Here is a 21846-nt window from a genome sequence, read left to right on the forward strand (position 1 = left end):
TGCGTGCGTGCGTGCGTGCGTGTGTGTGTGTGTGTGTGTGTGTGTGTGTGTGTGTGTACCTCTCTGTGCACGAGTTGGTGTGTGAGGAGGATGCAGATGGGGTTTCGGGACAGAGTCCAGCAGGCACAATTGTTCCTTTGAGAGAGAGATAGAGTCTACTATGAGAAAGCTCAAACACACACACACACACACACACTGGTGAGACTTGTCACAGTTTGCTCAGTCCAATCTTAATTCTGAACCAAATGAAGGCTTCAGGGATTTCTTAGGGACTTTACTAACCACTCTTTCCACATTTTTGTGCATTTACTTTTTTTTTTATCTAGACTTAAAAGCAAAGATAATTTATTCCTGTCAAAAAGTACTATTGGTGCACACATGTGTAAAGCATAGCAGCTATTTTACGCAGAAATAAATCTGAAGAATGTCTCTTATCAGCTGCACCAGATTTGCAAATACAGCTAACCTCAAAATTATTCATTCCCCTGAAAGATTTAGACTTGAAATGATCCTCATTTTACCAGCACTTTTCTCTAACACAAAGTAATCCTGACTTTGTAACAATAAATGGTCAGAACACTCAGCGCTTATAAGCTGGGCTTGATTGCTAAAATGTCAGTAAAGAATTTCCCATTGGTGTGGATGATTTTTCCACCAACCTTTTTGAATAAAATCTCAATAAACTGATTTTTTTCCAAACTTATTTTCCTTTGAGAGATGGCTGCTTCTTTTCTTATAAGAAACAAACAAAAATCTGCAAAAATGTCACTTAAACTCTAAATTCAGGGCTTAACTGTAGTTGTACATCATCACTCCTTCGCCTGCTCTGATATCTACAATCAGATTGCAAAACCTTCCTTTTTCTTCATGCACATTATTTTAAACTGGTAGAGATTGTAGGTGAAGACTCTTTAACGCAAAAGATGAATTATCTAATAACACACAGTCGACTCGTTCAATATGTTCTTCTTACACCTACATGGCAAACCTAGAAATACTTGAGAAATACTTGAGTGTTTCCTCCTCTTTCTCTGTTGTGTCATTTTCCTCCTCATTTTGCTCACGAAAGGTGGATAAGTTCACATTGTATTTCCCCGCAGCAATTTTTAACTTGGAGCAGTTATATAAAGTCAAATCTGGCACAGTGTGCTTCACAAAGAGGCGCTTGCGCTCTCACTCGAGGAGGTTATGATGCTGATGTGTTTTTGATAGCATTTTGCTGTTCATCAGGTAGCAGTGGATGCTGCAGCGTCCTGCTGAAAGCTGAATCGTGAAAAGCACGCGATGGGAGAGCGAAGGGAGGAAAGATTGATGAGAGAGAAAAAGAGATGTGTGAAAATGAAGTTAGAAGACTCGGGGAGTAGGGAGGAAAACGTCAGTAATCTTAAAGGTGATCTATTAGCTTTCCTTGAACAGGTTGGGATAGATCTATGAGCTACACGAAACATTTTCACTACGTTTTGCAAAAAAAATCATTCTTAAATAAGATTTTATTGCTCTCAGTTCTGCCTGTTTTAAGCTCCTTTCAGAATGAGCTGTTATAAGGTCTCTTGTCCCCCAAACTCAACGTTTACACTCAAACATGAAAATGGCTGCAAACATTTATACAACCGTACATCTTTGAAAAGCGTAAATGAAGCCTCCTGCACAACCAAAAAGAATGCAGCAAGTGGTTTCTGGAGGGGAAGTCGAGCACAAAACCCTTGTCTTTTCCAGCAGCCATTATACAGCACATACAACAGTAAAACCAGCTGACTAAACATGCTGGAGCTCTGCTTGGGTTGCTAGGTGACAGACTCGGGTTGCTAGCTAATGGCGCAATGTACGGCAAATGTAAAGTTTTTGAAACGACTCATTTTCCAGACACCAAAAAACACGAGTATGTTTTTACAAAGGAAAGTATAAAAGCGTATAAAATGGGAATTTTGCATAATAGATCCCTGTTAAGTTGACATTTTATTCCCCTTTTAAATTTTCTGCCAAAGGGGGAAAAGTCACAGTTGGATGCTGCAGGTTCAGAACCGTATGGAGCGAAATGAGGGCAAACGCCAGCAGCCTTAATCTGCCTCCTCCGCCCCTCCACATAACCTCGCCGTCCCACTGCGCAACGACTCCCCACTTAGGGCTGTTTTCGAGGCCTTGTTTCCTCCAACAAGCTTCTTTTCTCCGCTTTCATCTCTCCAGTTAAGCCGCTGCCAGAAGATGCTCTTATAGCGTGTTCTCTGCGTGTTTGTGGGCCTGAAGACAGAGCTGTGATTAAAAAGGAGGAAAAAATATGACTTGTTCCCAGGTTCTTTCTTTTCTTGTTCAAGCAAATTTCAGCAAGAGCTGGAAGCGATCAGATCACCGCGGGGAGCCTGGAGCATGGATATTAACCAGGGCTCACTGAACGCTCGCAGCTGATTCACTCACAGAGACAGAGCAGTCGCGTTATTTTGCTGAAAATGCATCCCGCTCTAACTCTGTTGTTCCTGCGCTCGCGTTTCGTAGGACAGTACGGATGCGTTCACACCAGCCCAGTTTAGTCCACTTAAGCAGAACTCTAGTTTGTTCACTAGAAAGTCCAGTTCGCTTGTGGAGGTTTGAATGCTAAACCAAACTCTGATGCAGAATAATAAAGCAAACTCTGGTCTGCCGAAAAACCTAGGTCTATGTTCGATTAAGGTGAACTCAGGTGCAAGTTCAGCTTAATTGCATTCTGGGTAAATGCAACCAAAGCAAACACGCTACTCTAGTACTGAAGGGAGAAATGGCTTGTGCTGTTTTGTGAACGACAAAACCTCCATTTCAAATCTGACGTCGCTCAATTTTTGTTTACATTTTGTGTCGTGTTTTCTTCAGAGATTTTCATGTTGTTTTCTTCAGTGGTTCTTGGTGCAGCGCCCCCATAGGCGAGGAGGGGAACAAGCTTTTCAGTCAGTTTGGTTAGATGACACAATGCAGTGTGAAAATGTAACAAATTTTGAATTTTGGTCCCGATGGAACTGAGTGTTCCAGACTATCAGATGTGAAAACACAAAGCATAAAGACTGAAGGTCAGGATCAGCATTTGATACGTCAGAGGTTTGGTGATTTTTCCCTCTTATCTATGTTGTCAGTGCCCTTCGGACTTATTGGCACCTCTCGTAAAAATGTGTAAAACCTCTTGAAAATATCTTCAGCGTTTGTTGCTGCAACATGCTTTCACACTGACACGTTTAGGAAACTCCAGGCTTTAACTGGAGCAGATTTTATTTTCCTACAGAATGATCTTTGCTACAATTAACAGTTCCATCAAAAAAAGCAAAAAAAACAAAAAAACAATTGCAGTTTTTTTTTTTATTTTGCTTTTATTTTCTTTAAGTAACGTGAGTTTTGACATCTGTTAACACATGGCATCTTTTTTTCATGTGCAATGAAAGTACAGAGGCACTTTTTCCGTAGCTACTCATAAAAATGGGTAATGGGAGAGAACATGCTGTCCAAGAAAGGCAGATTGGTGGTAATCGTTAAGTTGGAGAATAGTTACTAGAACGTAACTATTCGCCAGTATTTGATCATTTATTCAGTCAGAGTTATAAAAAGTTTAGGAGAAGCCTTTTTCTGAGGGAGAAGAAGAAAGGGCTGCAGACTCTGGAAATATTTAAAAATCTTCTTTGTTGTAGTTGTCTTACTCAATGCTTGCATTTCAGCAGACTCTTTCAATTTGCAGTAGAAACATTATTGTGCAAACATTACTTTAAGTATATTAATTTCTTTGAGAAAGTTCTGTGAACGTAAACATTAGTCTACATTGTTTGACCAATTATGCTTCTTTGGACATGTTAGGACAGATCAAAAACCTGTTTACTACATTTTGTGCACAAAATCATTCCAGATTTTTGTCTGGTCAATTTTGCCTGTTTTGATCTCCTTCCAGAATGAGCTGTTTTAGGGCGCCTTCTCACTTTAAGTCAAAATAAGCTGCTGCTGGCAACACCCTCCAACTCAACGTTTACACTCTCACGTGGAAATGGCTGAAAACAGATGCACAAACACACAACACATACAGCACATTATACAATCATCTTTTCTGAATTGTAATTCGACAACAAAGCATTTGTCCTTTCCAGCAGCTGTTGTACTGAGGTAAAACCAGCTGATCAAATGTGCTGGAGTTCCATTTGGGTTGCTAGGTAACAGGGCTGGGCTAGGCTGAGGTTGCTAGGTAACGGCACAGTGCCCATGGAATGTGACTTTGTTTTTTTGTCTTTGTCTATTATTTAGATTTTGTACATCACAGATAAACTTGATTAAACTAATTGGAACATCAGTGGGGAAAGAATTAAAAATATATTAGTGAAATTGGATAATTACTCAAAATCAGGTCTGGCATGTTGGACATAATTCAACCATTTGGACCAATAGTTTTCCAATTTAACTCCAGTTCCCAAAAAACATTAAGTCATTGCCAAAATATGGCTGATGTTTTTATGTGTGTGTTTTTTAATGTTTGGGCAAAATGTGAATTTTGCAGAGTAGGTCTGTTTTGGTAGGAAGTGTCTGTAAGGAATTATCTGAATTTAATGATTACGTTCGGGCAATAGCAGGAGAGAACATTTGATTTCTGTAGATTGGTCTTGAATTGGCCGGGTTACGGGGGGTTGATGGCTGTTAAAAGGATCCGTTTTCCACGCTGCTACCGGAGGCGGCTGATGGCTGTTTCTGCTGTGGTGGAAAGTCATTTCTGCTGCGTTTTTGATGTTTACCCCAGCAGGCAGGCTGGTTAAACACATCCTCCTTTCAGTTCAAGTGGCGAGGAGAAAAACAAAACATACACGTCTTGCTTTAAGAAGCCTTTTCTCAGGAAAGCTGTGGTTTGATTCACAGATTTGTGACTGCGCTTTGAGAGACTGTGAGATTTTTCCTCTTCTCACTCCGCCGGGAAGTCAAAGTTGGCCTGAGGCTGGATATCATATCTGTCTGCATATGGGGACTTCAGCAGGACAGATGCTGGAAGTCGTCAGGACTTGAACCTCAGTGGAGGAGATAAAGAACCGGATCAGAACCAGCGCTGAGCCTCCAGGAGGAAGCCTTCAACAGATGGCGTTTCCCTCTGTGGGCTTTAGTTATTATTAACACATATGACACAATAAACAGGACTAGCATCTTCATGCAGCATATTGCAGCAAATGTAATGATGCCGATGTATTAATGAAGCGTATTTAAAGCGTAACCATTTGCTGGTTGTCATGGACTACTTTTAATGTTTGTACAGTGGCTAAAAACAATTTATTTGACTAATTCAAGCTCCAGAACTGCCTTGAAGTGCTTCAGACCTGGTTACACGGCTCTTTCATTAAACAGCTATACAATAGTTTTCTTTCCAGATGAAGAAAATAATTTGTTTGTTTGAATTTTTACATGAAGCCGTACAACTAATCAGAGTATAATTAAAAAGTTCATATATTCCACTAATTCAGTTCAAAAAGGAAAACTTTTATAATAGATTATATAAATTCATTATTCAGTTATATTTCAAGAATTTATGACTGCTTGTCTGATTGCTATGCTTTACAGCTAATAAAAACAAAAACAATTTTTTTTTCAGGAAATCTGAATATTACATAAAGCTTATAGAAAAGTTAGATTTAAAAATAATTCACATTATGGGGATGATATGTCCTACACTACCACTGTAGGGCAATGACCGCTTCCCCAAAATGCCATTCCTTAAAGAAGCTGGCTGTTCAGGATGCTGAAAGTTTAGTGGAAGGAAAAAATGTGGGGGAAAAAAGGAACAGAGAAAGGTGAAGCAAAACTGGTTCTCAGTAGCTTGGGTTTGGTTCACAATTCACTGACTAAAGGACTAAAGGAAACAGAAAAAGCCCCTTTTAGACAATAATCCACGTTTTTATGCAAAAATTTAATAGAGAAAGAATGAATTACAACATCTGTTCAAATACGCTCATATTTTTCTATTCACAATTCAAAAACGGGTTATACGTTTATGAATTTGGTTGTTTTGCTTTATTTCTCATCTTTTTGGTGGGTAATATTCCAGAACAATTTTGGTTCTTAAATGAAAAAAAAAAGTGCAATTCCCATTTTTTTTCTCCGTTTAGACATTTGCAAACATGTCCAAATGTAATTTTCTAGCATTAGCGGACACCTGTGTCCACAAGGTCATCGTCGTAACCTGACAGTTTATCTGCTGCCTGTTTGTCTTTTGCTGCTGTTGTGATGGATTTAATCTACAGAAAAAATCCCATCACTTGCACAACTTGTCCTGTCACACATGATGTAATCTGATTTAATCCGATTTGTTTTGGTTGAATGGGAATGCTCAGTAGCCATATACAGTTTGTCTGACTAAACTGAAGACGTTTAGTCAGTTGGGTGAAATTGAGTCTTTAGTCAGAGGCTCCTTCAAATCCGCTGTGATACAGACTGCTACGGGAGATGTATCCTGCCAACAACCATCACTGTCTAATAACTATCTGAAGAATTTGAATTGATATGAATTACAATAACATTTAATTTCCCTTTGGGATCAAATATATTTTTTGATGGGCAGTTTTGATGGCAGCATGGTGACATCACAATCCATTTTATTGTTGGCTTTGGTTGTTTTATTTCTGTTTTGTTTGTTGTTTTTGGTTGCTGTGTTTTATTGTGGATATTTAAAATGCCTTCCAGTTCCAGTGTGTAGTATTTGCTTTAAATTGAAGTTCATATATGCCATCAGTAATGTGAAAATGGTTTCAAAACACTATTGTTTATCGCAGTTATTATCGGGACAATTTACCGTCCAGCAAAATGTATCATAGCCACTATTCTGTTCTGTCTGCAGGCGCTGTCTGTCGCTGGTGAACTCTTGACTCGTATCTGCTGTAATCTATCAGCGGATGTGATCAGATTAGAGTGGATTATTCTGATTATTGGAAGCTCAGATAAGACAAGTCGACAAACAAACCCGCAGACAGTTATCTGGGATGTTGAGCGTATCAACCCTCACCTGCGCAAAAGTAGTTGTAAAAAAATATTCCTGGATCTGTGTGTTGTGCTGTTCATTCACTCGGCAAACAAAAAGGCTTAGACATTTAATTTGGTTACAGTCGACCTGAAACGGGAGGGATTTCTGACTTATGAGTGCATCTTCAATATTATTATTTCCTATTACATTTCTTATTAAATCGGTTGTCTTCTCATGTCTTTCAGTTCTCTACCCCATTAAATTTGAAAAACTCTACAATTGATTTTTCTCCGTTGGCCTACATGAATTTTCTTCTTCTTTTTGCGTCGAACCAACACCAAAGCACAGAGATGAACAAACACCTCAGAGATGGAATAAAGAAACAGGCAGAAAAACAAACCAGTGTCAACTGGAGAAAAAAAGAGGTAGGAAAACAGAGAATAAAGGCCAAAAATGTGCAAAACATTTCAAATGAGGGTCAGAGTTCTTGGCCACAGACGTTAACACTGGGGTCAAAGTTCAGTTTTTATAAAGGCTCACTTTAAAAATACTGGGAGAGATCTGATTTTATACTTGCACACTGGTGTGCACTGCAAAAACACAAACTCTTACCAAATATTTTTGGTCTAGTTTCCAGTGCAAATATCTCAGTTCACTTTAAAAAGACAAAACTAACTTGCAAGTAACTTTTCAGTAAGATACAAGAACTTGTTTTAAAACAATATTTCCTTAATTTTCATGACAAAGTACTTATTCTGTTGGCAGATTATTTCATTTATAACATGGGAAAATGGTATTATAATCTGCCAATTGGACAAGTATTTTTTTCATCAGTATCAAATAATTATTTACCTAAAACAAGCTCCTAAATCTTGCTGTATAGTTAGTTGTAAGTTAGTTTTGTCTTATTGTGGGTATATTTAGTTATTTCCTCTAGAAACTAGACAAAAAAATACTTGATACCATTTTGTATTTTTGCAGTTTAAGGCACAAGTAAAGATGAGCAAACACTGATTTGAATCTTCACTAACACATACATAAATAAAAGGTATTTTCTAATCTACCAGTTTGCTTTTTCACCCAAGCTCTAAAATTGTACTTCTATTTATGTTTGCTTTGGCAGCAAAAATCTAGTACAAATAGGGTTTTATGGATTTGGATTTGTCCTTGCACAAATACTAAGCCTTATTTTCAATGTGTGTGTGTGCGTGTGTGTGTGTTTAAATCAGTCCAAATGTGTAAATGAAGTGAGAGGGTTATTTTATTTGCCTTTATGGGCCGTGACCATCTGTGAGATTGCAGACCCACCGTAGATAGCGGAGCGAGACAACAGAGAGCAGAAACGTAGAAAAAGACAAACAGTAACTGTTAGATGTTGGGGTGGAAAGAGAGATGAGGATTAAAAGTACACCAAGCTTAATTGTGAGCTGGACAGCAGCAGCGATTCCTCAGCCAGGACTGCAGAGAAGCAGCACAGAGAGGTATTTTTTTCAGATTTCAGCAGATCGTCTTTGTCCTGTCTTAAACTCCATCGGCTCTGAATAGCTGAAAAAAAAAAAGCATCCCCCACAGCATCATGCTGTCATCACCGAATGTTAATGTTAATTTCAAGACGTTGCTCCCAAAGACGATACGGCTGAAAAACTTATCACAAGTTAAGTGTTTCATACCGTTTGACATTGATAATTGTTGATCGGTTTTTTGTTTGTTTGGCTAAAATCTTTCCTCTGCCTACGTCTGGGTTCTGGATCAGAGTTTAGTGAATATTCTATAAAAGGAATATTAAATAATAAAACTGAGCAGAGGTTTTACATATAAAAGTACCAGAAAAGCTGTTTTTGATACTAATTTGATATTCACATCAAATGACACAAATGGTACAACACAGTAAGAATATAACATATCTTCTTATTCTTTACATTGCTACAATCTATTCTTTCTGAATGGAAGTGTATTCACTTTTTTTAATAGAAATGTTATGTTTTCTTTGTTCCAACACTTAAAAGAATATATAAAAAAAAATTTTAATTCTTTTTTACTTGGTCATAAAATAAATTTAATGTATTAGGTATTTTGTCTAATAGGTGTTCCTAAAAAACATGTAAGTTTTGTGGTTCATTTATTAGAAGACAAGTACAAATGCTGTATTTTCAGGTTTTTGTTAGTCTATCCCATAAAGTCCTAGTAAAATCCACTGAGATTTACAGTGGCAATATCAATGTCGAGGTTTAGAGAGCGGCAGCCAATATTTGCATAATTCCCCTGGCTGTTAACGTAACATTTGGACCTCATATCTTTTTCTGATTACTTAAGCACTAATAAAATATTAGAAATGGCATTAGGGACCATTATTGGTTGTTAAGATTAGCAACAGCTGAGGAAACATTTATTTTAAGAAATAAGCAAAAACATAAATTTGGAGACAGTCAGGTTTGTTTGTTTTTTTCCTGCTTTTAACGCCAGGAGACAAAAATGATGAGAATCTAAGCTCTTACTGACCCACTTCTGACGGAAAGTAAACACAGCAGGGTGCCGTAAGTCCAAATAAAACAACTTTTACTGTTTAACTGTTTGTCTTTTTGTTAGAGCTTCGTGTTAGTCAGGCTTATTGTTTCAGAGGCAGATGAGGGCTGGACCGCTCATGTGATGCCCGTGATAAAAAATTACTTTTTTGCATCTGCTCCTTGTTTTTGCCCCTTTAAATCAGGATTCAATCAGCATTATTTACTGCATCCAGATGTTGGTGAAGCACTGCATTTTTTTCCCTTCATCCCCTCATGTGTTGTGTCCTGTTCTCCGCGTTGAGCTACAGTTCCCCGCAAACTGCGCTCACAAAAAAAGCACGATCTGCTTTGTATTGCAGCGTTTTTCTCTAGCTGGATGTGTTTTTTTTTTTTTATTAGTGTCGTTGCGTTAACAGGATCCAGTGATTACAGGAGTCAAACTGCTGCGACTCCTGAGCCGCCTCATCCCATTAGGCTTCGCTTCCCCAGTCAAACTGATGCTAGCGTGACGCTCTGGGAGTCGATTGAGGTTTTTAATGTGCAGCGGTTTTGCTTCTGGATTGCAGGTCTGACTGAAGGCAGGCCGTACGTCGCAGCAGGAGGAGTAAATAATTAATTTGAAATGGCTGAACGCCATTTAGCTGCATCACTCGCAGGGTCGCGGGTGTTAATGCTGCAGGCTTGTTTTCACGCAGTCATCATATACTGACAATCACCAAGAGCAGAGTTAATGTTGTTAGTCACAGCTTGGCGTTTCCTTCTATATATGGGGAAAAGGCTCGTAACTCATGCTTCTTAACTGGAAACGTGATGCATGCAGGTTTTTACCTCTCTCTCTTCTAACTTAGAGGTGGTAAAGATCTTCTATAAAGTCGTACACCATTTATCCTGGACATCTAGCGAATGTTAGCTTTGCACTTTGATGCAAAGAGTTCATGCATCTTGAAGGATGTTTTAATGAGAATCGGTGTTTCTGTAACAGAGGTTCAGTGTGGAGTTTCCTGTGTAGTTTGGCTGGGCTGTGGGCTGGGAAGCTGCCAGGGATTTAAAGAGACGGATCGGCTTTTGGAGGAACAAAGGGAAACTTGAGCAGGGCCGAAACTATTTGTGATTAATCAATTATTGAAATAATTGTCAGCTAATTTAGTAATCAATTAATCATTAGGTGGAGTACACAAGTTTTTTGGTGGAAAATCCCAACTTATTCAGAACAGTAATTAAGCCAAAATTGTACAAAGCATATATACATTTCACTTTTAAGACAAAAACCGTCTTTGTCTGTAAATATGTTTTATCCAAAACTCCTCCAGTGGTATTTTTAGCTTCAACCAGTTCAGATTGACTAAAGGAATTTTTGAACAGGTAAAACAAGCAAAACTAATAATTATTTTTTTTTAAATGCAGTTTTTTTTTTTAGCATTTTTAATTTAATACATTTTTTGGCCTACCAGTAGTTTAATCTTCCTGGTTTTGACGCCCAGGGCAAAAATCTTTGGACACCACTGGTGTAAGCCATAATACTTACAATAGTGGAGAACAGGATATTTTAATTTGTTAAAACTTATTATTGCACTATTGTCACCACTCACGACTACGTTAGGAGACTTTTCACTGGTTTAATACTCATAGCTGTGAACGTTAAGCACCAGCTGTAATGCTTTAAAGCAAGATAGTTTTGTAGAAAGTTAACTTCTTATCTGCAGCTTTTGTAGTGTTTGTCCTGTTTTACCCTTTCAAAATGGCTGAATCTGGCAAACACTAACAGCTTTAATTTCCATCCCACGCTGAGCCTTTACCATCTGACTGACTCATCTTTTCTAAACACTCAGAGTCATTATGTTTGTGTAAACTTTTTGATGTATGGTTGTTTTGAATTGTGTTCCCACACTTTGTAAATGTGGCGGTTTTGGACAGAGTGGGCTCTGGCTCTTTCCACAGAATGGGAAATAAAATAACTCTGACACAGAATCCAAATGATGAAGCGCTTCTCTTTTTTTTCTCCCTTGCTGGTGTTGGAAAGACCTAAAAAATGATGAAACTGAATAAAGAGAAGAAAATAATTTCTCAGAGGTGGAAGTAAATGCCTGCTGAGTGCTGCAGTGGTGGCATTTAATCGTCCTGTAGCAGTAAAAAGTAAAAGAATGGATCAATAAGACATTTGAAAGAGGGTGAAGGTGAAAATGAACTACTGGGTTAAAAAAAAAGAGTTGAACAGCAGTTTTATTAAACTGAGTGCATCAAGATTGAACTGGGAATGAATGGTACTAATTGCTCTGCTTATCGATCCACTGGGTTTTAATGTGCATGCAAAGATGGATGACTCAGTAATGGTGGATGGTAAAGACAAAGGCAAAGGTGTCTTGTTGTATAATTCAGTGAAGGATTATCTGAAACATAATGATGTCTGGATTTTTAAGGATTTTAACGCGTTTCCGTGACAGCATTAAACCATAAATGAGGTGAAATCTAACAGATTTACTGTCTAAGGGGTAGATAGCTGAAGTGATGACAGAATGGGATAATTTATTTTTAATTATAGTCTATAAACACATATTTATGTGTAGCCCTCTTTTGTTCATCTCAGTGCTCTGTAGTTCATGACAAACTACAGAGCAACATCTCCCAATGAGCAGTAAGCAGCAGTTTGTCAAATTAAACATAGCTAAAATGGACAACCTTATTAATGTTAACAAGTTAAAAATATATACAAAACATGGCAAAATTACTCATGAAACACTGAGTAAACACATGATTACATTTGTCTAAAATATATGTTAAATATCCATCCATCCATCCATTTTCTTACACCCTTTTTCCCTCAGTGGGGTCGGGAGGTGCTGGTGCCCATCTCCAGCCAACGTTTCGGGCGAGAGGCAGGGTACACCCTGGACAGGTCGCCAGTCTGTCGCAGGGCAACACAGAGACACACAGGACACACAACCATGCACACACACACTCACACCTAGGGGCAATTTGGAGAGGCCAATTAACCTGACAGTCATGTTTTTGGACTGTGAGAGGAAACCGGAGTACCCGGAGAAAACTCACGCATGCACAGGGAGAACATGCAAACTCCATGCAGAAAGACCCCAGGCTGGGAATCGAACCCAGAACCTTCTTGCTGCAAGGCAACAGCTCTACCAACTGCGCCACTGTGCAGCCTAACTATGTTATGTTAAATATGTGATTCTAATATAAACCACAGTTACAACAGAAACAAAAAAAAAGGGGGAGGAGCCGTCAGTTACCGGTTGCTATGGTAACCACCAACTGCCAAGAGCAGCGTGCCAGAACGTAAAGCGCCAATAAATGTCTGGAGAAAACAACTTGACTAAACAAAATACATTCAAAGGATAAACACATTTTTGACAAAATTCACATCGGTTTAAAAAGAGAGCGTTGCAACTGACATTTGAAGGCAAAACTAAATATCTAAGTGGAAATGTCTGTTTTGTGTTTGCTTTCAGGATGAATGGGGCTCCAGTTACTCGTCCAGCCGGGGAAAATATCACAGCGATGAAAAGGCGCACACCATCGACGCTCTGCCTCCAGGTGGGACGACACACCTCCTCTTACGACCTCACCTCAATGCAGACCGAGAGAAAACTGAGCAAGAGGAAAAACCTGTCGAGCTATTTACACAATGGTTATTACTTTCTTAGATTAAAAAAAAAAATAATGTAATTTTCAGCATCAGTTGAAGGGAACAGTCTGGGTTGAGCCCAATTGTAATTTCTCTAAACCTCTTTGTCCTTGCACTTTGAAATGTTGGTGATCATCTTATTATGTAAAATCCATCTTGATTAGCTGCAGGTTTTGGAGCAATCTGATGAAGGTGAAGCTGAGGAAAACATTTGTTTCCACCTATATTTCCTTCATGATTTTATCCAAGTAAGGCTCAGTTTAAATGAATGTTGTAGCTTCGGTTGAAGCCTAAAGAGGTTTTATACAATTTTCTTTTCTCCACACAGTTAAATAACAAAGAATTGTGTCACAAATTGAAAGGGTGTGTTGGCAGGATGCTGTTCAATAGCTGGCATCCATCATGATTTATATTATTTATATATCATTTACATGTTTTTTTATGTCCAGGATGTTAAATTTCAACTGGGAATTGCTACACATTCTTGAATATTTGTTGTTTGTTTCAAGAAACGAATACAATTCTCTCAATATTACACCACATTTCTCAATATTTTCATGTCCAGGTATTTTTATTTGCTGGATGCAAGTCATAATTATTTATTTTCTAAGCATGAGAGTGCCTCTAGTTTGTGATGAGACTGATGTAGACAGAATTAAAGCCACCCTGTGATCTCCAGGACTCTCACAATTGTGCAATTGTTGCTGGATAGCATGATATTTGGAAAACCTAATTTCAGCATGAGGGGAATCATGAGGCTAGTTTCTTTTTTTCCTCTGCTGCTTTCCTGACTATTTCGCCACAGTTCCCCCATGTGTGTCATGCTTTCATTTGAATGTTTCCTCATTGGTTACAGATTTTTCTTCTATCAACATGAGAGATTTTGGTGCACAAAACTTCTCATATCACTATTAGTTTCAGTCCTGCTATAATGGAGAAAACATGCCCTAAAATAATTTTTATTAGTCAAGCTGTGACTGAATTTATTTGCTAACCACATGAGCTGTGTGGTTAAATAGAAGGCTATAGTTAACTAAAATGCTCTGTAGAATGTTGACCATCAGTAACTCACAGGTGTGTATTGGCTAAAATAATAAATAATAATATTAATGTTAGTTATAGTGATGTCAATAGCACGTGGCTTTCACTATGGTGTTGACAACTAACATTTACTTAGTTGATTCAGAAAGTTAAGTTTAGCATTTATATTAAAATGTGCTAGAAAGGCTACTTTGCATTAAAATGCTATAATTAGCATGAGGGCTATCACCAACATGATGACCTCCAGTAACGTACTCCATACAAACACTGGATAAGCTAAAATGAGCTAAAATGCTAAGGTTAGCATGTGGGCTATGACCAGGATGTTGACTAACATTGACTTACTCCAGCTAGTATGCATACATAGCTACAATTAGCCACAATGCTAAGGCTAACTACAATATTGTCAGTTAAATGTGGAGAATCACAAGCATGTTGACAGTCATTAACTTATTCCATTTAGTGTGTAAAAGCTAAAAATGTTTAAATGAAAAGGTCAGATAAAACGTTTTCAGTAGCATACAGCCCATTTCCAGCATGTTGACTAACATTCAATTACTCCATTCAGCTTTTAAAGCTTAACTTTTACATGAAAGTTAGTTAAAATGTTAATGTTAGCTTAAGTGAAAGTATGTAGGCCATCGCTATGATGTTGTCTGACATTGACTTCGTCCATTTAATAAGCAAACTGTTGTCTAAGCTAAATTAGTGAAAATGTGATAAAAAAAAAACTTTCCTTTCCATCACTAGCATGTTGACTAACATTGACTTACTCCATTCAGCATGTGAGCCTTAACTTTTACATTAAAAGTAGCTAAAATGCTGATGTTAGCTTAAATGCTACCAGTATGTCACTATGATGTTTACATGAACTTACGCCAATCACATACAAACATTATAAGATAAATTTAGCAAAGATGCTGGCAGTAGCATGTGAGTTATCACCATCATACTGACTAACATGATATGCTAAACTTAGCTATTATTTCAAAAATTAGCTAAGATGCTTATTTTAGATAAAAAGGTAATAATGTCAGAAAGCATTGCGTATCCAACCTGACCTGGGAAGCATTATAATATCGTATATTTTGGTGTATTGTAGAACTGAGAGTAACAGCTGGAGAACATGGCTGATTGATCATCTCTCATTACCACTTAGACTCAGCGCCACAGTCGTCTGTTCGCATCCCTCACACAACTGAGACCTGCAGCTGCCGAACACTTTCATCTCACCCAACCGTAGAAATCAGGACATTTCAACTTCAGGGAGACTTCACGCTCGAATTTGTTACACGTATAACTTTCAACAGCAACTCAACTAAAAATGCAGAGATAAGCAGAGAGAAACGGAGGAAGAGAAGGGACTGGAAATGGCGTCTGAAGATTAAAAGATGAAAAGATTAGGAGGTGAAAGATGTAAAGATGTAAAGATGGAGCATTTTCCTCATGTTATTCTTAAATGTGTCGCTCTGGAAGTCGTAATGCACTTAAAGTCCTGACATTAAAATATTTAAAGCAGATTAATGAACCAAACCAGCATAGTTAGGGTGTCATAATTTTTGAAAATCCAGTTTCCTGAATGGCTTATCATCTTTACTCAGTGTAAGCTGAGTAGCTTTTTTTGGTTCTCACACACTTCACATAAATGTTTAATGGGATTCAGGTTAATGCTTAGTTAAAGGTTAATGCTTGCTTTTCGAAACCCAGACCAATATTTGTGTAATGTACTGCAGACATGAGGGAAACTTAACCCATTTCATACTTAAACGGTTCGTTGACCTTCTTTATTACAATCTCTCACTTATGTGAACTTTGGCTTCATTTCATTGAGGTGAACTTTGACCTACCCCTTCTACACCTTCATTGTTTTCTTTTTCAGCTTTTTTGTTGTGTGTGTGTGCATAGTGAGTTATGCAATAAGAAATATACTGCTCATGTCTTACCAATCCCAAATTGACACTGAAGTCGTTGGTTATGACATCATCATATGTTTGTGTCCCTAAATGTCTGCGAGGTGCCACAGTGTTTCCCACTTGTAAATAATAATTATTACTTTAGAACGATGGCTGCAACAAGATAATCATCTATGAGTATTATGATGTATAAAACCAGAAGCCATCTGTTTTCTTCCTAGGCTCCATTGCTTTGTAATTTTTAGCTGATTCTGGCCCAGATGTTCGTCAGAAAGTTCTTTATGAACCAGGTCTCCAAATACCTTCCTGGACAGAAAGGAGTGATGCAGCTGTGATGCAACATCTGGTCCCTTTAATGGAGCCTTGAATGATGAATGTTCTCTGTAAAGACTACATTTTATCATACACACATTAAATATGAAGACAGAAGTTTAATTTATCTTTTACTGTGTGTTAGAAGCAAGTTGTTCATCTGAGATCAGGACTTGTTGAAATTCAGAGGTTTAAATGAAGCCTCACACTTGTAGTGCAGCCCATAATTCAATATTTTATCATAATTTTTCACATGCTGATGCAAGAACCTGACTTGGCACAGATGTTTTGGGGGGAAAAAAAAGTTAGATACTGAAAATCTCTAAATGGTGACCATTTTTCAAGACGCTGCCATGGTCAGCAAGGAAAAATTAGTTTTGCTCTAAAACTAGTTGTGCTGCCATATGGAGATCTGAAACCTCTGATTAAAGAAACAAATTTTAGTTTAGCATCAAAAGGATTGAACTTTAACAGTAAAACAAATTCTGAGGTAAATCAGTGAAATGTTCTGACCCGACATTTTTGGGAAGCTAATTTTTAGCTTCACTTACCATACTCGGGTCTGATTCCAGTAAAAATTTAATTCATAAAAACCATTATCTGGATGATTCTCAAGACTCTGGAGAAAATATTCCGTGGACTGATGAGACAAAAGGTTTTTATCCTGTTACATCAGGCATTAAACGAACATCTTTTCTAAAAATAACGCTATGAGAATCTCCAGCCATCAGTCACTGACCTTTAAACTCATTTAGATTACACAGCACTCCAGCAGGTTCACCTCTGATTGGCTAAAATAAGATAAAATGAAGGTTTTAGAGTGGCCTAGTCAATGTCTGGACCTCAACCAAACTGAGATGCTGTGGCATCACCCTAATCAGGTCGGTTTTGCTTTAAACGCCCGAATTTGGCTGAAATAAAGCAGTTTTGCAAAGCAGAGTAGGTCAGAGTTACTCCAGTTCCAGTGATGTGAGAAACTCATCGACACAAACACTTGATGCAATTGTTGCTGCCAAGGATGGAAGATTGTTTTCACATAGAGAGCCATGTTGGTTTTGACAGCTTTCCCCTTAATAAATTAATTCATCACTTCAAAACTGCTTTTTCTGTTCATGCAGATTATCTTTGTTTGATATTAAAATGTGTCTAACTTGTAAAAACTGAACATTATTGTCCATTTATTCTGATGGACTGCAGGTTTTTAATCTGTCAGTATTTATTTAGTTATCAGTATTAGACAAAAATGTGTACCGTATGTTTCGGACTATAAGCCGCTACTTTTTTCCTACACTTTGAACCAAGCGGCTTAAAACCTTTATGACTTTAGAGCTGCAACAATTAATTTAGTAATCGATTATTCTATTGGTTATTCCGATGATTAATCAGATTTTTAAAAGTTGATACATTTTGCAGATTTTTCATTTAACCACTAAAGCCTTTGCTTTATACAACATTAGAAAAAACATTTGGATATGCACATAAATAATTAAACTCTTTTTTAAAATAGGAAAATAAACATTTTATTCCCTAAAAGACAATAACAGCATTCCTGCGGTGAATGTTTGATCATTTGTAGCTAAGAATGCATCTAAAAAATGTATAACTTGTCCTATATAGAGTTTTGTACTGCTTCCAAGTTTGTTGTTCTTTCAGCAAATGGCCTTTTATGAATCTGAATACTTCACTTAATTATAGCTTTACTACAAAATTTGTTGACGATCATTTTAATAATCGATTCATCACGATTAATTCGATTAATCGTTTCCGTCCTAATTGTTTTCAGTGGTTGTAAGTCTGTCTTAACATTTTTCATATTTCCCTGCTTGTAAAGGACGGTGAACTTAAAACTGAATTAAATATTCACCATTGTTCAGTGTTTGTGGTGTCACTTTAGGACAGATATGCAGAGCATTTCTGAACATAAATTCTTCATCTCTGTTGCTATTACTTGGAAACACAACAGCAAAACACGACTTCCTGAATGTTTTCAGTCTGGAGCATCTCAGTGAAGAGAGACAAGAGAAAGAGAAAGTGTTCAAACATCTGCGAGGTTCCGCAAATCAGACTGCAGGCAGACAAGTTCAGACTAACGGAGATAATAAACTGCTGCCTTAAACTAGACGGATGATTCTCCTCTGACTTTACAGAGGAGGGAAAATGTCAAATAAATAAACTTTCCCAGCAAGAAAGGGTCCATTAATTAAAAAAATGTTTTCAGAAAGACAGGAATAAATYGTCATATCTCGTAAATGCTTTACAAATTGAAGCTTATGAAAAACAGAACTAAAATAATGCAGATTTGATTCAGTGGAATAAAAACTTCCCAAACACAARGATAAATTTCAATTAGATAACTTTCTTATAACTTTTTTCAGGTTTTATTTCTTTGTAAATAAAAATAAAGCAGCAKAAGAGTAAACATCAKAGTTTTACATTTATCTGTAAGATCAGCTGCATTCAGGTCGGCTTGCTTTCTGCTGAAGTATTCACATGAGACAGTATAATCTAGAAAATATTAATAATTTAAGTATTTTGTAAATTATGCATGAAAGAAGTAAAAGTCAAGTTTGTAATATGAACACATCAAMTTGTGTTCAAAGTCATGAAACAACTGCTTTTTATTTTAACATTATTTCTGCACAAAATCAACCTTACGTTACATTTATAGGTGGGTAACATTTCTTTCTATTTGCTAATTTGAAACAAAARTGTAATCTATGCCCTTATTGTTATCTTCTCTCTTTGCCTCTCACTCTGTAAATTCGGTCCCGTTTAAACCTGCAGCTTTCATATCTTATACGAATGTTTGATAAAACTGAATAAATCTAGCAGCGGAGCGTTTACAGCGTTCCAGCAGAGCTGCACAATTTATCACACGTTTATCACCATAACGGCGTCAGTATGTGCAGTGTAATGTTTTCACTGCAGCAGAGCAGCACAATATGTTGCCGCTAAGTTTCAGGTTTTRCACATGCAAATTAATTCTGCATGCCAGTAATAAACTGAACCTGCTGCTTGGACTTTCACTGCTGATGAAGATGCTAAARAGAGGCTGGGAAATGTGCTTTAMCTTTGATATCTTTATTGCAAAAACACAAAATCTGACCAAGTATTTTGCTCTAGTTTCTATTCRAAGATCTTTTTACACTTGAAATAAGACAAAATTAACTTTTAAGCAAGATATAGGAGCTCGTTTTATGTAAATAAATCTTTAACATKAATGAAAAAGTTCTAGTTCCATTGSCAGATTATTTTACTTAYAAGACATTTTCCCATGTGAGAAGTGAAATAATCTGCCAACTTAAAACAAGCTCCTATATCTTGCTTAAAAGTTATTTCAAGTGTACTAAGATATTTAAACTAGAAACTAGACCAAAATACTTGGTCAGATTTTGTGATTTTTGCAGTGCAGCATCATGTGCACTGATTATACTCCATGTGTGGAGAACTTCTCCWCCTCTGCATGTTTCCCTGTTGGATGGAGTCAGTAGAAGCACAAACTGAACACAGACGATTCCCAGGAGGCCAAAGGTCACAGGAAGAGCTGGAAGCAGATTAATGTCAGATGAGAAATGAGAAAATATGAATTTAACACAACTTTAAATTGAGTTTCTATTTGTGCAATAAGAATGTTACTGTAACAATTTATCGTTTCTCACATATTCACCTTTCACTATGCACCGTAAGATTAAGTTGTGACATATTTACTGAAAGACTGTGTTGTTTTATTATTATTATTATTATTATTATTATTATTATTATTATTGTCTCGTGCATTTAAAAGACTCTGTTTATTCAGGTGCAACTTTACAAACTAAATGTTTCTGTAATGTTCCTTCTGGAGAGAAGCGACATTCTCCTTGCAACCCATAAAAATGAACTCGGCAGCGTATTAGTGCTGCAACTGGAGATTAATTTAAAATAGATTAGTGTGACAATTAACCAGATAAAAAAAATGTTGCCACATTCTGCAGATTTTTTATTTAACCACGTAAACCATTTTTATACAATATTAGAAATGTATKAAAAGATGCAAATAAACAAGAAAATAAACATAAGTTCTTTAGTGAATGCTTGATCATTACAAGAAAGTGAAAAGCTCGGCTCTTTCTGCTGGATTTATCATCAATCCAGTGTAACAGTAATCTGGGACTCATTTTTGGATTAATTGATTAATGATTGGTCAGCAAAAGGTGATAAACAGAAGATATTTTTACAGAATTGAACGAGGTTCAGCTGAATCTGCCACTTGAGTTCTGATTGCAGAAAAAGAGTTTATTTTGGCTCGGTTACTTCCCTGACTACGTCGTTTCAGAAAATGTCTCATATTTTTGTTTTTTTTTTGTCTGTATACTCCAGTTAATGATTAATCGATTACTAAATTAGTTGACAATTATTTCAGTTCATSACGATTAATCGTTTTGAGGTTTGTAACCTGTGCATTTCCACCAGCAGCCCAGTGCTGCAGGGAGGAACCCACATGCAGGTTATTGCTGTTTAAATTTCTCCACAGTGATTAATTACTCCTCCTACTGACATATTTCAGCAAGGACATCGCAGTCACATGCTACGGCGTCTCCAKTTCTGTTGGTTCTGTTGTAGATCATTCTTCTAATTAACATGCCAGACACATGAAAGACTCGCTCTCTCCTCCTCTGAGAGTTTCTTTGTCTGCAGCACACGCGCTCGTCTACGCCGAGAGACGCTGTAATCTCACGTTTCCACATGTTTCCCTCAAGTAACCAGCAGCTAAATTGTACTAATGGGTCGTATTAATATCTGTGTTTTTCTGCGCGTCATTAATCCACGTTAAACTGTGAAATTAAATGTGACAACTCAGTTTGCAGCGCAGTTCGCTCTCTGTAGTCTGGTCACAGTGCATCTGAAGACACAGTCATAATATCTGTACTTAAAAATAAACTTGTTGGTTTGCATGTTATTTAAAGCTGCAGCAAATGTGCGACCACAAACCTTAGTTTTTTTTTGTTTTGTTCCCCCCTGACTCACAAGCGGTTCATGATGCGTATTGCAGCTCAGCCTCCGTGTCGTCGCTCTTTGCCCATGAATCCCACTCAGCATATTCATGCATGCATGCAGCATAAATTCCCCGTCAGCCTCTCTGAGCGCYGCCTTGTTGAGCTGCAGCTGTAACCGGTGAGCTCTCACTGCCACACTGGATGGAGTCTTACCTCAGACGGGCTGCTGCCCACATTTCTTACTCCCAGGGAAGTATCACCACCGTTCAGTCCAAAAACACGTTTGCAGGCCTTGTGACAGTCTTTGGCCGTTTGCTGACAGTTTTCCACTCCTAAATTAGTTTGACTTCTTCTTTGGCTGGTAGATATGARTGTGTGGTTTTCTTTCTCGTCAATCAACATTTAGAGTTTAAAAAAAMCGTGGTGTTCTCTGAAGCTACAGATAAGTACAGAAAGCTGTTTCCCATAACTTTGAGAAACTGACATTAAGACTCTGAGCATGCTAACGCTGCAGGGACATTCA

At 37.5% G+C, this 21846-nt stretch overlaps 1 protein-coding gene across 1 annotated transcript in view; it reads left to right on the forward strand.

Annotated features, from left to right (window-relative positions):
* galnt2 (UDP-N-acetyl-alpha-D-galactosamine:polypeptide N-acetylgalactosaminyltransferase 2) overlaps positions 1-21846 on the forward strand; it is a 67978-nt gene that overhangs the window by 23207 nt on the left and 22925 nt on the right. The window contains exon 2 of the mRNA XM_008405798.2: positions 12906-12990. Coding sequence (XP_008404020.1) covers positions 12906-12990 — 85 coding nt within the window. The remainder of the gene's footprint in view (positions 1-12905; positions 12991-21846) is intronic.

Source organism: Poecilia reticulata, linkage group LG3 (assembly GCF_000633615.1).
Source record: "Poecilia reticulata strain Guanapo linkage group LG3, Guppy_female_1.0+MT, whole genome shotgun sequence".
Lineage (NCBI taxonomy): Eukaryota > Metazoa > Chordata > Actinopteri > Cyprinodontiformes > Poeciliidae > Poecilia > Poecilia reticulata.